Genomic DNA, 19,152 nt, shown 5'->3' on the forward strand with positions numbered 1-19,152 from the left:
TACTACAAATGTGATCGTACAAATTGATATGAAATAGCCACCTTGTACAATAGTTAGAAAAATGCCGTTGTTTTGATAGTTGCCATGCGCATAGCATTAGGGTATATCCTCTTACTGTCATGCAAAGGAAAACAGATCAACGGTTTAGCCAAACATCACAGGAATTGAAAAACTAGATAAAACTTTGCACAGGAAAGGTTGTTATATGAATAATTCACATCAGTCTGATGCTAACATATGAAGTGTCTAAGTGTTATCACTCGAACGCAGTAAGATAGTTGCGTATTTTAAATTATTATGTGTCAGACAATCGCATGATGACTTCTATTATAACTAATATGTGTTTTCACAGCAGATTTTCTGCAGTTCACAGAGCTCAACGAGATCCAGGTTGTTCAAAGCTGGTACACAAACCAACTACATTTAGTCATTTACAAAATGGGTAATTCTTACAAAATTAGACTTACGAGGTGTCATGAAACATTTTGTATACAGAAGCATACAGTTACAAAAATCTCTTCATGTACTATTTTGCACATGATTTCAAATGACATCATACAAACCAATTTTGTTGTTTTTTCCACATTTAAGGAGAAATTTTTCATTACCGCAACGTGTCCATCACTGGATTTGGGTTCTTTGACATGGAAATATTTATAATTAAAAAATCTATAAAATTAAAAGCTTCAGTGCATGTTATACTATAAACAGTAAAGAAACATGTAGTATTTGGTGATCATTGGTAAATGTAGAGACAATAATAAGGAATATAAATGTGTCCAAGACCAATTTTCTCATCCTCAGCAACAATTTTCAATTATTGTTAAAGCCCTCAAGAATTAAAAAAAAAAAAAAATTATGGGAAGGGACATAATTGACTGTGACACTCAAGATGGCTACCAGGTAAGCAGTTTTTATTTGAAGAGTTTCGTTGCAAACGAGATAACTTTTTTTTTTAATGGTTCAGAAATCTGTTTTTTTGGTTGTGCATTCCAATTAATATCAATTCAACTGCAGTTGGTTTGTTTTGATTTAAACCCTCATAACTTAAAAAATACAGCTAAGTAGCACCATAAAACAAAATAATAACATGATAACATAATAATAAACATGTTTTGACAAAATGTTAAAACATGGATTTATCTCGTTTTGCAACAAGTTTAAATTTAGTTTGTCATAGTACTTTGACAACTTTTTAGTTTTCATTACCGAAACATGAGTTTGTAAATGTATATATTTAATGTAATAACATGTTGCGGTAATGATAATTTTTTATAATGAAAATCTAAAAAAATGTAAATAATTCTATAGGAAATATTTTTTAAATCCTCTAAAAATAATGGTTATAGTAAGTTCAGTATGTGCAAAAAAAAAAAAAAAATGGGTTCAAGGGCCTTTTAAAAATTCTGATGCTGATGCTGGACCTTCTAAATCTGGATTTCGTGAGAATCACCCAAATGATATATAATTTAGTATCACAACCTCAGTCACTCTTCATTTTTATTGTAAGGAAATAAGTGTCAGCATCTTATTTTCATTTGTGTTTCACAAAAGTCATATTTAAAATGTAACTTTTGAAGTAGTTTTTAACCTGAAAAATATATAGTGATCATTTTACTTTGCATGCACTCAAAAGTGTGAAATTGTCAGCAAAATAATAGGGAATGTTTCAAAAGACGGCATACCACATGCTTATACAACAATGCCTATTCCAGTTCTCCTTGAGGCCATGACTGTGACAATGATGCCATGTCACCTCTCAGTCACTGAATATAGGAACTTCCTGTGTCAACAGGTCAAAAATGCAGCCGGTTGTGTTTGTGTCTAGTTTATTTTTACAGCAAATCAAAGTTTGGAAAGAGCTGAATGTTGTATTAGATTGAAGCCTATGAGATTGGATTTGAGAGAGAACTGGGCATGTGACAGATAGAGCTAAGCACGAACTCCCAGAGCTAAATGTCATAAGGGCTACAGTGTCACGGGGTCCGAAAATGATACACTACCATTTTTCATCATCTGCTGCGGAGACAGAGAGAGGCAATTGAATTGGGAGGCAGTATTGCAAATGAAAGATGTTTTATGAAAACTGACAATGGTCTGTCACGGTTATATAAAGTGGTTTGAATTGTTGTAAATATAGAAATGAGAAAAGGATGGAATTGAAAGGATATGGAAATCTTTTACTCTAGGGGGAGCCCACAACTGACTTGCGTGACTATTACAATTTAGGAGCTATTTATGATTGCAAATTTCGAACTCAATTTGCAACATACTTAAAATACATGGAATCTTACGTGTGTGCGTAAGCAGATATTTTCATCTAGATTTATTTAACCAATTTGCATTTTTTTTTCTTGCGCCCCAAAACTTTGTGCATGCCAACAAAGAAGAAAGGGAAACTGTGAACTAAAATATTTCATTACTGCCATAGAAACCCAAGAAAAGAGGAAGATGGCAGGCAGAGAGTGATGTACACAAAGAGGTGACACAGGTAGATCACGAGAGAGTGAGCGAACAAAAGGAGGACAGAAATAGACTTCGAAAGAGTCAATGTAGCTTGACACAATGGGTGTAGAGCAAAGACAGGGGGAGCTGGCAAATGTGCGTGTGGGGAGGTGGTGCTGTGCTTTACAAATGGGCAGAGGGGAAAAGACAGGTGAGATGTAGTAAAAAATAAAAAGAGAGAAAAGACAAAAAGACAGAGGGATTCCCCAATGACATCTAATCTCTCCCTCTCTTTCTCGCTGTCCTCTCTCTTTCTATTCCCTCATTTTCTCCCAATAAATCATTTTGACTTCTCCTTAACCAACTCATTCCCTGCAGACGGGAGGCAAAACTGCAACTATCCCTCCTGCACTCATCGTACTGCGTTTCTCTCTTTTATGCTCTTTCTCTTCTTATTTTCTCTATAAAAAGAAAGAGAAGTCAACTACCATGGGCATCATGGCATCGACCCTAACATATTACAGTGCACTTTTAATGTAACAATTGTATAACCAAGGGTGTAGATTTGCTTTGTGTCAACTTTACATATGTTTTCATTAGTCATTAAAATTATGGGACGGTTACCTCATTACCCACTATTTCTATTAATTAATAGATAGATAGATAGATAGATAGATAGATAGATAGATAGATAGATAGATAGATAGATAGATAGATAGATAGATAGATAGATAGATAGATAGATAGATACATATGAACATTATTATTCGCTCAACATTTAAGGATGAGTACATCCTATATACAGGTACAGAGATACAGCCAATCCATCAGTCCATTCGTCCCTCTAAGAGGATTTCCCATAATTATTCCACATTAGAATATACTTGCAGTGTCGGGTGGGGGAAGCAGGTGGGTTTGCGGATAGAGAGCGGTGCACACTGATAGACAGTAAGAGGATTTCGGTGAAAGGTAATTAAACTGCTCCAGGACCGGTTGCAGTCCTAATTGTTTTGTAATATTTTACGCTAGAATGGATGTTTTCTGTTCCGTCATGTGAGCTGCAGTCTAAGCAAACCTCCCAAAAAGCGTTTCTCCAGTGAGAGACAGACTGACAGAGCCGGTGGAGGCGCGCTTTTGTCCTGGGCAGGAGGCGGAGCTGGTGAACGAGCACAGCCTACCAAACAGTGCCTGTATGTGTGTGTGTGAAAGAGAGAGAGAGCGCGCAATGAATATGGCCAGAGAGAGTGAATAAAACTCGCTCCGGCACTTGTTCGTCACACATTTGTAAGTGTGAAACAACCAGCGGCAGCGCGCTGGATTCTTCGCGCGGACGCAGCCAGACACGTTCCCGCGCAAGAGCTACCAAAGCAAATAGTTTGGCATTTACGGAGCATCTCTGTTAATTCTCACCAGTTCTGACGGGGAGGTCGCGCTTCTCTCCCGCATTTGAACTCTCACCATCCTGCCGCCTTCATCTCTCTGATCCCTCCGCGGAAATCCATCTGCACCTGAACAGCGCCGTACCGGACCGTTGGATTTGCGTTGACGCCGTGGGGACAGACGGAGGGGGTCTTCACCATGGATTCTGACTTTTTAAACACTTAAACCGATGCACCGCAAACCCACACTGAAGAAGTTGATCGCGCTTTACAGTAGGTGATTTCCTCCCTCTTCTTCTTTACCAAACGGGATGCTTCAGGTTCACAGTTGCGCGGGGTGAGAAGATCACGAAAGACTGAAGAAAAGCGAGTGGGGAGAGAGAGAGAGATCGAGGGATTATGGCTCTCTTGCATCTCTGTGTCTTTATTCTGACGCTCCCCTGTATGAACTTTGACCTGGTGAATGCGGCCAGGCACGCGGTACACTGGAACAGTTCAAACATACTGTAAGTATTAAACTGTTTTTGCCGTGTTTTACTTTTGTATACTGGGATACATACAAATCAGTTCATACTACTGTGCTGTCTGTATGCACAACAGTGTGCAAAATATACCAAATATCACTTGCAATTTCATATAGGGACTAAGTTTGCAGGTCTACCAAGGGGTTTCCTTATGTGACAGGTGCATTAGTGAGCCATGACAGAAGATTTGAGAAAAGGTCATATTTTAACAAGTTTACATCTATCTGTGCTGTAGATAATTATATAATCAATCCAGTGTAGTAGTTTGTTTTGTTAATATGCATTTTCTACAGGACATCTGGGAGTGATACGTTTTCTAGCCACCTCTTGATCTTGTAAAACAACCATAGAGAGTATTAAACTACTAATGAATCTTGTTTGCTTTTAAATAGATGTTTCCCCGAATATCAGTGCTTTTCCAGTTCATGCCATTAATGTGTCCTGTTTGAAATTGTTGTTCATCTGAGGCCTCTGTTTCATTTGCACCAACCGTTTAGTAGCAGAACTCTATTCAGGTTTATTTGCATTTCGCTCTTAACGCAAGTAATTGACGCAAAGCAGCTTTATAAGAGTTTTGTGCCTGAAGCCCCCATTATACTGTCAAAATCTGCCAAATGACATACAGCGGTAAGAATTATCACTTTAGGATGTGCAATGACTTCTACTCAAAACAAGAGCACAATACAGTTACAGAAATACTTTCTGTAGTAAATTGCTCATTTGCAGGTTTTTGTCCCTTTCTTATATAATACCTGTATTTTTCCATATCTCCTACATTTCCTTCACACTCATCTGTTTCTCCCAATGAGTTTCCGTCTGTCTCTCCTCATCTCACTTTTCCTTCTCCTCCTTCTTTCTGCATCATACAGTACATGAGGTTCAGTCTATGTCCCATGTTCCTTTTCATTCCATCTGCTGTAATTAGCATTACTTTTTCATAATGACCTCAATATGCCTGCATTGTGACATTGCTCAATCTCAGCGTCTCTCACTGTTACACGTGCACACGCACACACACACACATGCACATGCATTCTGGTTTCCATGTTTTGTGGGACATTCCATAGATGTAATGCATTATATACTGTACAAACTGTATATTCGATTCCCTTCCCCTAACCCCAACCATCACAGAAAACTTTCTGCTAGATTTTCAAGAAACATCATTTTGTTTGATTTTATAGGCTTGTTTCCTCATGGGGACCTCAAAATGTCCCCACAAGGTCACAAAAATACTGGTATTCCTATCTTTGTGGGGACAATTGGTCTCCACAACTTGATAATTACCAGGCCTCACACACACACACACACACACACACACACACACACACACACACACACACACACACACACACACACACACACACACACACACACACACACGTAATTTCTTGTTTCTCATTTGAATAGTTGGGGTGTTTAAGTAATAAAATGTCTAAAACCCATCTGCTGTAACTGAGCGGTACATTAGAGCAACAGTGTAGATGCAGATGAGTGTGTGTTAGTGTTTAACTAGTAATCTGGCTCTACTGGTTCTAAAACCTATAAAATAATTAATACACCATCCTGTTTTACAGCTACTGTTCAGGTGCTACACAGTGACAGTAACCTGCATTGAAATACAAATTTGGGCTAAATCATAATAAAATGAAACTCATAGACTGAAGCTGGGCTAAAACCCAAGCACCTTGCCCATCTTGGCCCTTTTTTGGCAGGTACTAAAACACACTCACTTTTCATTGTAGATGGATTATTTGTGACTTTATAAAAAAATAAAAAAGCAAGAGCAGCCTAACTGCATTAGCATCGAGAACAGCACGGGACGGATATAGTACGTGATAAAACCAAATTAAAGTGGATTATTTTCATGAATCAAGACATCCACAGGAAACGCTGTTACACTCGGTGCACAGCAGAAAGTGTGCGCTCTGCCGAGAACTGGAAAGAATTAGGAAATTAACCCACAAGCTGAATTCTGCTTGCGTGCCTCATTGTGTTTGGGAAATGTGTACCAGGGAAGATCTGCTTTGTTTTGGTATAAAGTGTAATGGGGCAACAGTTAGCTTGTGAGCCAGCATTATACTCTGTGTAGACCTTTCTTCTTTCTCCATAACTGTCTGCAACACTGATGACACCCTGTTACCTCAGCTTGGCCTAGTTACACAGCACAGAGAAAGAGAGAGAGAGAGACATTTAGAGCTGTGGGGTGATATTTAAGCATTGTATGGCTGAATGTCACTCTATATTCTTTCAGTACACGTGTGCTTATTCTCTGGAGTCACAGCCTAAATGTAGCACAACAGGCTAACGGCAAGTGGCTGTGGTCAATGTGGCCATAAATAAACTGCTGATTCGGAGCTGAATTGGGGTTTGGATTAAAGCCAGAGACCAAAGCTGCAGTCACTCTGGACCAGACCGAGCGTACTCCACTGGTAAGAAAGTCTCTGGTGTTTTGACTCGGGGGTGTGATGCAGAGCTCGCGCACGCGAGTGTTCTACAACTAAACGTCTTTGTTTCGAACAGCGCACGCTTGGTGTAAACAGTAAGAGAGGCCCGTCGGCTGTGAAGTAAAAAATGAAAACAAAGCAACCACACCACTGCTTCCTCATTCATCTTTGGGAGCTCAGAATGTACCTTCGGCTCACACACACACACACACACACACACACACACACACACACACTGACAATTACTGAGTGCAGAGTGGGCAGTGATCCTAACGGCCCTGCACTCCCGCTCCAGTGACGCGAGTCCCGGAAAAATAGCGAACCCTGTCAGACGCATAATTGAGAAACAGGGTTGAATAAATGCATGCGAACCACCGGTTTTCCTAACCACAAACACTTCCACACATATCCGAATTTTACTGAAGGAAAGGGTATCTATTTTTCACACATTCTGAATGAATGCTTTACTCAATGCTGTGTTGTTGTCAATGGAGGAAAGCACTGTACTGTACATGTGTGAATGTTGGGTGACTCTAATGAAGATATGTGCTGCTTTGGGGCTGTTAGAAAACAATTACAGTGCAGGAAAGGGAAAACCAGACTTTGATGTGTGCTGAGTGCTAAAATAGATTTAAAAGCACAAATCAGTTTTGTGAGATCAATACAAGAATGTCAGCAATTATATAAGACCAGTTGGCAAACGATACAATAACTTCAATAACATTTTGAGGGTCAGCTTTCGGCTACGTTTAGGCACAGTCTGTTGAGGTTCATGTTGCAAAAGGCAAATCGTCTTTCAATCCATAGAACATTTAGTTAAAGACTTTATAACTTTTTAAATATTTACATTTACATTAGTCGATGAGCAGATGCTTTTATCTGAAGCGGCGTATAATGCAGAACATCGCTAACAGTTTATTAAACAAGAGCCAACGATAGACTACGGTACTTCGAAATGGCAAGTTATCGTGATTAGTACATGTAAAAATTTAGAAAAATCAGGAAAGATATTTTGTGCATTCAATTCAATTTTATTTATATAGCACTTTTCACAATTGTTAATTGTTTCAAAGCAGCTTTACATTAATAGATGTAGTAAAAGCATAGAAAAGCGAGCGTAGTAATAATGGAATGTATGCAGTAAAGTAGTAAGTTAAGCCAAAGGTGGCGGACTCTCCGGGGGAAAAAATCCTTAGGAGAAAAACACTCCTGGCTAGTCCAGGAAGAAAACTCCTAGGAGGGGAAAACACTTGAGAGAGAAACATATATATTTATATATATAAATAATATCAGGGTATGTGAACGGGTAAGCGAATTAAACTGGTTCCGCCGGTGGTCACTGGTCAGGCATTATGTTACGCACTATGGTGCATCTTCTGCTGAAAGTTATTATGGTGCATAAGAGTTATTATGATGTATTTGTTGTTATATGTGTATCTATAATAGTGTGATATTGATAGTCATGTTTTCCAATGTTTTTTCGGATAATGGCTGTGACAAAAGTTGCTCATGCTGCCTACTGTTGCTATGGTTACATCAATTTAGTTCTAGGTGAAAATGCATGGCCTGACAACTTTGTTCTGAGTTCCCTTGGGGGTTTCTGGCCTTAATTGGGGGGGTCGGACCCTCTCATAATTCACACCCTGTCAGTGGCCCAGTATATTTTATTGAGTGGCATGTCTGAAAGGTTATTCATAGTGTCGCGTTACTCAATTTCCACAGTGGTGTTACATTTCTGGTCAGCCACTTGAATCAGGATGAGGTACATATTTACATCAGTGTTAAATACATGCTTGTGCGGCATTTGTTTTTTCATTCTTTTTAATTACAGCATTACATTATAATATAATTCCATATGCTTAAAAAAAATCATATATATAAAAAGTAGTTACTAAATGTGGGACATAATGTAGTAGTATTTATTTATTTAATTTAATATGGACATAGCAATTAAATTGCACGAACCAGATGCATTGTTTAAAGTGTTAAATCACATGTGCTAATTTTCAACACCTATATTGGATGCTCAGTCAATGTGCAAGTGAAAGCATAGGTGTATCCAGGTGTTGTGCGGTGTTAAGGTGAGCTGATATCATACTGTGTGCAGGTAAAGCCTTTGGGATAAGATGCTAAACTGCCTATCCCCATTATTATTAATGCATAAACAGCAACTTGATTGACAGGTGGATGGAGAGACTGAACAGCAAAACTCATAAATCAGATAACAGTCTGAGGTTTGCATATGCAAATTGCTTGGTGCATATTCATGAGTAAACCGAAAGATCTATCTAAGTGACAGAGAAGACCTGGTTCTCGTTCATCAACTTTCTGTTATCACCGAGGCGGCCCGTCACCCAGCCGGTTCGTGCGAGTGTGTTTATGTGCTTTATGATGTTAGTATCTATTTGAAGAACAGCAGTCTTAATTAATATCGCCAGTTCAACTGAGTCTGATGAATAGGGCAGTTGTGCATAACCACATCCACTTATCACACAAATCACTTTTGTTTATTTACGCTTTGTCACAGTGAGGAGTTGGGATGAATACAAGCGATGCTTCATCAGAAAACGTTCGGCGCTTTTTCTTAGTTCACTCATAATCACACCATCGTTTCATGTGATGCTTTTTTTACACCCTCTCTCTCATTTTGTGACCTGCTCAGAGCTCTCAATTTCATTTATCTCCTCCTTTCTTTTTAGTAATTTAATTTTTATTGCAAGCACCTCCCCCTCCATTTATCACCCACTTCCAAACTGTGTGACCGTAAAACATCTTGGAAATAAGTGTCATGCAATTTAAATTGAGTTCTGTGCAGTATCATAATGCATAAAAATTAGTTACTTTGACTTGTTTTGCAAGTAAGTTTCTCTACTTTTTAAACCCAGGGTTTTCAAACAGGGGTCCCTGAAGGCACTCCAGGGGTTCAGTGGAGAACACTACACATAGAGTGTCCTTGATTTAGATTAACAAACTTTATAATGTCCATGAAACAAGCCATTGTATGTTAAGGCCGTGTAAGAGCAATGTGACTACTGTGAATATTTATATTTATTTATATTTAAGGTATATAATGTTTCCCAAATGATGGCCATGTAGCCTAAAAAAAAAACTAAGCACATACCCGTAAAATTGGCAGACAGGCTTCTGTGTGAACGCAAACACGTCCCGTAAATTTTTGGATCTCTACCGGAAAGAGGACCTAGAAATATTGCCATAACATTCCCGGAAAGTCCTCTGTGTGAACAGGACACAGAAACAATGCCGTAAGGGGCGTGCCATAGTGCGGATGCGCGTGTCTTCGCAACAATGAGTTATGGTTCAGCTATTTAAAATGAGGGATTTACATGCATTTACGACGAGAAATGTCTGCAAACTGGACTGAAGCATGGATCAGGGAGCTCGTCACTATCAGCGCTGAAGCTGAGGTCATTCAGTAGCATAAAAGAATAGCGCGTCTCGTGCTCATATTAGCTTATAATAAACAAAAATGCCCGCGTGTCATTGCAACAAGATATATCGTTCAGCTCTTACAAACGGCGGTTTTAAATGCTACCAAGTGCAGGACTTTAAACACTTCACGTTTCTTTTCGGGATCATTATTGTATGTGTATGAATCATAGACTGTAAAAAAGATGGACTTAGTGTCCGTGACGTCACCCTATTGGTTTCTTAAGATCGTTTTTGAAGCTTAAAGTAGGCGTTGCCTGCCGTCGCCATCTTGGTCGCGCGCCATTGCGCATCATTCGTCGATATCCGAAAATGGGTAAAGAGGCGGGACGTGGGTGAAGCTGAGGTGTCTGGTTGCTGAAACCACGCCCGCCTTACTCGATTCTAGTGACCGCAGTGGCAGTTCACCCGTCACTCAAGTGACCACGCCCTTAATTATGCAGAACTTTAAAGCTTAATATAATTTAAACGGAGGAGTTACAAAAAAATCACCCCCCTCACAGTTAAAGGGCAAACTTAGTTATAAAGACCAAAAACTATTTTTGTACCAGGCTGTAAACATATTATTTTCAACTGTAAAGTTGACCATTTTAACATGGGGGTATATGGAAATGTACTCCCTTTTGGAGCCTGCCTCTAGCGGCCAGTCGATGAATTGCAGTTTAAGTTACTTTTTCGCTGCTTTTTCTGGACAAAGCCCGCCCACGAGCTGTTTGACCGACATGTCAAACAACCAATCACAGTTTGTTTCATCTAGCGTCACGTTTTGGACTCCCCACAATAACGAGCCAGCTGACAACAAGTCAGTTATTGAAATAACCAGCCGCAACCGAATAGCATCTAAATAAACAACATTACTCACCATAGAACAACGTTGTGAACTTTATCAACAGCCACACCAATGAGACAATCCTGTTAAACGTCTGTTTGAAGCATATCTCTTCACTTTTTAACACATACAAGCAATTCAGGAGAACCAAACTTTTTGACTCCACTAACTGCCTCAAGCAAAACTCTTGGACGTCTTTTAGAGAATCTATGCCACGAACTTTGCATATTTTTGAGAATCCAATGTTTAGCTGATCATAATAACTGCTCATTATTATCCATGTGAACACGACTGATTCTCTTCCTCAATGGAACGTCAGAGCTTTGTTTACCAGTGACCGAAACTAATCGCGACACTCGCGTCTCCTGGAAATCTGGTTTATTTCAACCAATCAAAGACGACTTTGACATTCTCACAGGGTCTCCAGAAAAGTGTACGAAAAACATCAGACGTTTAGCCAACAGTCTGTGGGCGTGACGTCTGAGGCTGAGAATACTTCCGTATTGGCTTCATCAGAGATATTGTAAGGTTGCCCCTCGGTGTGAATGCAGGCACAGATTTTGGAAAATCATTGGCAGTGTGAATGAATCAAAAATCAAACGATCCCGGACATACCCTGGATGCATTTTCCGTGTATTTTCCGTAATGTCTGTCTGAAAAGGGCTAGAGATTGGACAAGTATCTTAACAGAGCCCAACAGATTTATAAATTGACACCTTGCTTTGTGTCATAAAATAAGCTCTGTGATTATTCAGTGCTTATATTTTTTCTACTTTATTGATGGGTTTGATAATTGTCTTAATAATTATCCCTTTTTTTGATGTTTAAAGCTGCAATTATTATTTCTTTAGTGGGTTTAGTGGATTTTACATTGCTTATAAAATCGTACCCAACAGCGAAGGTTATAGATCAGGGGTGGCGAACGTCGGTCCTGGAAAGCCGCAGTCCTGCCGAGTATAGCTCCAGCTGTAATCAAACACACCTGCTAATCAAGCTCTAAAGGGTTACTAGAAAGCTACAGACAGGTGAGGTTTAATCAGGGTTGTAGCTAAACTCTGCAGGACTGCAGCTCTCCAGTTTTACAAAATACATCTTAAAATGTTCAATATTGAGTTTTGAACCTTAAAGGGGCATTTCACCCGTAGAAACATTAATCTTTATTGAAAGTGTGTCATATTTGTAGTCGAAATGTAATATACATTTCGAATTTGGTGCCTATTTGACCGAGAAAAGTGGTGTTTGTAGTCTCACCCCCACAACAAAAATATTGGACTTCCTGCTTTCAATGATGCAAAATGATGATTTTTACATCATTGAAAGAAGGAAGTGCAACACTGAAATCTGTATTTTTCCTCTCTCAGGGGAAACTGAGGAAATGATGCACGACCATTCAAAAACATGAATGGGGTTCTAACTATACAAAGATTAATGCAAATGGATGAAGTTTCCCTTTAAGATAAACTAAATTAAAACATCTTAATTTTGTAAGATGTTCTCTCCTTTAGTGCCAAGTCTTTAAAACATTTGCTTAATATAGAAATTGTTTCTGTGACAATTGGCTGAAGTTGTACTAAAGGTTTCATGAAAGCCACATTGTTCTCTGTAGTACTTTTGTTAAAAGTTGATAAATCAATCATGTTTTTCGTGATATTTCGTGTTTTCATAACTTTTTACATTTTTTAATGTAGTGTGGTTCTAGATGCTTGGAGATTTTGATGTAAATGCAGATGGAAATGATATGTATTTCTTGCCTGTAATTATTCACTTCAAAAGCAGGCCGGATTTGACACATCTTTTATTACTATTACTCATGTTGAAGAATTGAACAACATCTCTCGCCTCATACTGTTTTATTATAAATACCTGTTTTATATGGAACCACTCTTCTCTGTGGTCCGCTTTTATCTCGATCCGTCTTTCTGTAATCTGGCTATAATTTAGTCCTCGTGTCGTTGCTGTTCTCTTATTTTTTAATTCATGTTCATTTCTAATTTACTTCCTCCGGAGTAAAATATGGCACTTGTCTTTACTTAGCAAGACCATTTTCCCTCACTAAAGTTTTCAGCCAGACATTAAATAAATCACCAAAACAGTATGTTCTTGACAAAGTTTGTGTGAGTGAGTGTGTGTGTGTGTTTGTCCTTTGAAGAAGGGGATGTGAGTGTGTGTGTGGTTGTGTGATCTGTACAGGAAGACCTGTGACTCTTGCTCATTTAACTCCAGCTGGCTGATGGAGGTGAATCGCTCGATAGACAAGCGATCTCATCTTAATGAATAGAGGAGAAAAAGAGCATTTGGAGTCTTTATCTCTGACTCTCTCTCTCTCTCTCTCTCTCTCTCTCTCTCTCTCTCTCTCTCTCTCTCTCTCTCTCTCTTCCCTCGATTCTGTTATGCTGCTTGCTTTGGCACATAGAACAACAACTATCTAACACAGACATGGTTCAAAGCATACACACAGACACATGCACGCGTACACACACACACAAATAAACACACACACACACACACACAGACTGAAATGTGGGACTTCTGAACACCGTAATATACTGAAACATAACAGCATGCTGAGTTATTTTCTGTGTGCCAAAATTAGTTGGTTTGGAGGATGTTTTTTTGTTTGTCGTTCCACTTCTACAGAAGACACAACTAACTCAAACAAGTTCATACCGCTGATTTATGTTAGTTAAGTGTGGCCACCATGTGATTGGGGGCCTTTGTTTTGTTTGTTGCCAACATATCCATAAGAAACATATAGTGTGGCAATGTTCAGAGTCAAACATAAGTAATAAAGTATCATGAATATACAGTAGAGCTATATACACTTTTGTTAGTTTTTACATGATTTTGAGTCAAACATATTTTTTACGTAAAAGTCAATTTGGGATAAAAAAAAATTCCTTGGGGTAAAAAATTTCAGCGTTTTCTCACTTAATCAGTTGTTTATTGCGAAGAAATGCACAATGTTCACTCCCATTAAATAAAATGAAAAAATTCCCAGCTCCTTCTCATTATACAGTTTTCCCATATTCATCTCTGCGTGTAACTAATAACCCATTTTTGAGAATTTTAAGATTTTAACTCTTTAAGGATGTGTATGCATGTGTGTGAGTGAAATTGGGGGTTTAATGGGGATTTTGGGCCATTAAAGTCATCATTAGCTGGGCCAAGAGTGCACCCTGTTCACCATAATCATGAACATAATTAGAGAATTACTGGGAGTTGGAGAGTGTGTCTGTGTGTGTTCGAGTGCTTGTGTGTGTGTGTGTGTGTGTGTGTGTACGCGTACATCATGGATTTTAATGGAGAGATTTTAAATGGACAAGCTAAATTATGACCTTGTATAATGGCCTTTTTTATCAGTCAGTGTCAGACTGTGCTTCTGGAACGGGTCCCCATGCCGCACTGATGAGTGTATGTGTGCGTGTGTATTTGTGTATAATTCGTGTAACTTATGGCAGGGTTTTTTCTTTCAAAATCTCATTGCATTTAAATCAATTTATCTCTTACAGCATTTTCTCTCACTTTCTCTCCCTCTCTCTCTGGTTGGCCGCTCTGTCCATGTAATCTATATAAGAGACCCACAGAATGTACTACAGATTTACTCAAGTAAACCAGTTTCTGTTAGAGCTGCTGTCAGAAATGTTGCGTGTGTACATAAGTCTTTACTTAAATCCTCTCTTGTCTGTTTGTGGGTGCACAGAATATCAACGCAGTACTGCAGGTCCCTCTGTCTGTGTGTGCAGTTGTTAGCATTTCAGGCTTATGGTAATAAATGCATTTTCACAGCAGTTAACAGAATTCTGTGTCAGATCCCGAGAGAAAGACAGGGAAGGGAGATGTCTAGAAAAGAGGGATTGAGCCAAACACAGGTAGGTATTTATAAAGAGAGAGAGAGAGCAGCAGTAAAGAGAGCAAGAGAGAGTCTGATTCAAAAGAAAAGACTGAACTCTATACATTTTGAGTTTACTGCCTTACACGTGTACACACATGCTAAGCACCTGCAGTAATACAGAAGATATCCACAGTTTCTGCAATTAACTGACAGAATGCAATAAAAGTCTGAACAATAATTTTGTGTCACCATGAGGGTGTAAAAGGTTAACTGCTAAATTAAAGTTACTGTGGGTATTGTGTAAGAATTTAATTTGATAATTTTTTTGCAAATTTGACCAGTGGCAGATGGTAACTGCTCTTCTGAGGGGCGCAAATTCAAAATATGTGTTCCGAGTGTCATGTGTGTTGCTTGTGTTTTCAAAATATGTGTTTGTTGTGGATCATGTGCATTACGTGTTTTGACAAAATAAGTGCGTGCTGCACACGCGTCAAAACCATTTATGATAAAAGAGATGCTCACGTTCACAAAGTACACGCAAGACACTCCCTTAACAGTAAACTCTGATTACGCATGAGATTATGCGAGTATCTGGCAAATGCGAGCGTCTCTTTTATCATAAACACTTTAGACGCCTCTGCAGCAGGCACTTATTTTGACAAGACACGTGATGCACACAGATTCACTCGACCCGCCGAACACATATTTAGAAATTACGAACCACACACATGATGGGCTACATACATGTTGTGACAAACTTCGCATCGCGCGCCCTCGAAAAAAAGTCACCGGTCCCCACTGTATTTCAGTCTCTCCGTAAAACGTGATTATGTGATCGCATGATTCAACGCATAATCAGCCAAAGTCTGCATATTTATGCGGGGGCAGCATTTTTTCAAATACGCTCCACTTTCGCAGCATAAATTGTAGATTTCTGTGCGCAAAATATGAGGGGTTTGCATGATTTCATAATCCCCGCATTTTCGTAGCAAAAATCACATATATATCAGCAGAAAATTGAAAAATGTTGCATTTACTTACACACAGCGCAGCCATGGGAACATTATTAAATGACGTGATTATATGGCGTGAACATCATTGAAAAGCTGCAAAAGCTGCCGTTTTTTGCAAGTTCCTGCAGTTTTTGCAAGATCCTACAGTTTTTGCAAGTTCCCGCAGTTTTTGCAAGTTCCCGCAATTTTTGCAAGTTCCCGCAGTTTTTGCAAGTTCGTGTAGTATTTTCCTGTAGAAAGTTGTTTAAAAAAATTTACTTTATCAATTTTTTCAACACAGCTACCAGATCCGTGTACTATAGCAGTGGTTTTCGGTCTTGTCCTGGGGGACCCGCTGCCCTGCGCATTTTGCATGTTTCCCTTGTCTTACACACCTGATTCAGATCATCAGCTCATTAAAGGAGAGATCCATGAACAAAGCTGGGTGTGTCAGTTAAGGGAGACATACAAAATATGCAGAGCTGTGGGTCCCCTAGGACAAGATTGAAAACCACTGTACTATAGTGAAGTGGACGACGTTAGTAGATGGCCAAATATAAAGTGGCCAGATACATATATACATATATACGTATATTATATTAGTGCAACCAAACGCAACAACCAGACTTTTTGATGCTGGGAAACAGTTTTAATAAACTTTCTGAGTTGCTAAGACGTAGAACCACTGGGCAACAACACCACTTTCGTTGCCAAAATGCGCACGCAGGCTATTTGATCACGTGGGCTGTAAAAGGGTCTATTCGTAATTTATCATTTTAAGGAACAGTATGTAAGAAATTTATATCAATTAATCATAAAATGGCCTTGATATGTCACTAGACATTAAGAAATCATTTTCATTTCAAATAATTATATCATTCACAACAGTAGTCTGGCAAGGATATTGTCATTTAAAAAGTGGAGTTGCAGCCCTCAACTGATGTTTATGTTGTCATGTTGTGTATTGGCCACCAGTTGTGTGATTGTAGTACCAGTTTCAGCCACACGTTTTGTGATTGCAACACCAGTTTTGGCCACAATCCTACATACTGTTCCTTTAATAATTGATATTTTCAATATTAGTCAGTTAAATACAAATTCTAAAATATAGCAGTGAATATACAAGTACTACAATTTTTATACCTTACACCCCTGTGGCTGACGTAAACATAAGCAAACTCACGGACGCCAACACAACAATACGCTCTGTATTATTAGCCAGGCCCACTCAGAAAAACACTGAAGACAAACAGAAAAGCTGTAGTCACACATACACTCACTTCTGTGAAGATAAACTCATTTAAAAGTTGAATATACAGTATCCTCAGTTGTCACAGGTCTGAGGAGATATTTCTAACAGCTGTCATGAGTTAAATATAATTGAGAGAGTGAGAGACTGAGAGCAGAGGTTCGAGAGAGAGATTTCATTAGAGGAAGGGGAGCGGAGATGGACAGAATGGGGAGATAAAGAATAGATGGGAGAGGAATGAAGACAGAGATGGGTAGAAAGAGAAATGGATAGAAGGATGGCATGTTGTTGCTATGAGATCGGTTCTTATCTGAAGCTCAAAATGACAGCGGGCTGACAAGACTCTGCAGAGCTATGACAAAATCTAAGGTTCTAAGCAACAAGCTCCCACATGCGCAATACGGCTGATGCACATCATTATGCATGCGTACACGTACCCCTACTATAAATCACAGGCACGTGATCTCAAGTGCACAGTTGTGGTTATATGTGTAATTGTGTGCGCATACACACTCACACAGGACCACTCATAAACCTTCATGAACAGTACAGCTCATATGCATAATTATGCAGACACACACACACATGGCTACTGGAGCCCGGGGTCATTATTTTTGATGTGATGTACAGCAGCTGGAACATGCCGGGGTCTTATATTTTTCCGGTGGGACTGCTGCAGGCCTTGGAGAAGCTTGTGTGCTCTGCAGTTTACGATACACAGCGCAACCTCTCTGAATAAATTACTTGATCATAACATTTCAGTGTTTTCATATTTAATCTACTTAATATCCTTCTGCTCGGTTTTCCGCTTTGTTAGATGCGCGTGAGAGTTTTGTGGTTGAGGATATTTCACGGCGTGTCGCATGCTGGGTATTAGAGTGTGCATGAATGGGAAAGGTAGTTTAAGTTTTTAGACAGTTAGTTGAAACTAAAAAGACTTAGGAACAGTACAGAGTTAGACAAGAGTGGACAAGAAAGGAAAAGGGGTGTACGGGTGGTTAGGCTTGAGTCAGGACTGGCGAAGAGAGAGAGAGACCAGACTGTCAATCAATTTGAATTATAATATGGGTCAATTGTAATTAGATTGAACTCTCATGTGACATTGCCACAGTGATATACAGCCAGCATCACACACCATATGCTTGTCCGTGTATGTGTCTGTCTGAGTGTTTGTGAGTGCCTGTCAAGCTCAGTCAGTCACATGAAGGTGGTCGGAGTCAAAGAGGATTTTACTTTGTCTATATTGGCGGTCGGCAGATTTATTATACTGTATATATTTATTATATTATATGTTACGTTGTCTGGTTTGGATCTTTCAAGTATAGTGCACTGTATTGACCACTGCTGCTTCTTTACTGTTACTGTATGCTTTACTGTATCCCTCTAGGGCTGTAACTACACAAAAGTAGCAATGCTACTAATTAAAACAACATTTTTAGTAACATTACAATAAAGCTGTTTCCAGAAATATATAGTTTTCTCCCAAAAAATACTTTTTCTGGCAAGAACTAATGTAATGGGGCATAGTGCAGTGCCTTTATAACAAATGCTACATAGCTTTTCATTTCACATTATATTGCCCTCATAGACTAACAACCAAGTCAGCTAATGCATGTGTGCCTAAAGATTTTAAACCGGTCAGTTTCATATTTTTCTGTCAATGTTTAATGTGTAATTGAGATAAATTTTTTAAAAGTCTTTCTTTTTGGGGGCAACACTCTAAAATACTTTACAAATAGGGCACAGTATTGTTTTTACAACTGTTTTACTTTATTGCTTACTTTATTTTGAATTTTGCCCCTCAACGAGTTTTTAGGGTTAAAGGAAATGTCTGTAAAATTAATGGATTCTGTGTCTCATTCACTAATAATTGTTATGTTTTTCATATTTTTATGCAAACTTCAACTTCTCACGAAAACTTTCCGCCTAATTCACAACACGTGCATACGCACATGAGTTTGTTCTTACTGTAGTTCCCTTTCAGTCGGTCACTACGACGTCACGTCGT

At 38.9% G+C, this 19,152-nt stretch overlaps 1 protein-coding gene across 1 annotated transcript in view; it reads left to right on the forward strand.

Moving 5' to 3' along the window:
• The first annotated feature begins 3,612 nt into the window (after window positions 1–3,612).
• The window catches only part of efna3b (ephrin-A3b), a 63,544-nt gene continuing 48,004 nt past the window's right edge, over window positions 3,613–19,152 (forward strand). The window contains exon 1 of the mRNA XM_055211694.2: window positions 3,613–4,330. Within this exon, the coding sequence (XP_055067669.1) occupies window positions 4,224–4,330 (107 nt within the window). The 5' untranslated portion in view covers window positions 3,613–4,223. The remainder of the gene's footprint in view (window positions 4,331–19,152) is intronic.

This window comes from Misgurnus anguillicaudatus, chromosome 10 (assembly GCF_027580225.2).
Source record: "Misgurnus anguillicaudatus chromosome 10, ASM2758022v2, whole genome shotgun sequence".
NCBI lineage: Eukaryota > Metazoa > Chordata > Actinopteri > Cypriniformes > Cobitidae > Misgurnus > Misgurnus anguillicaudatus.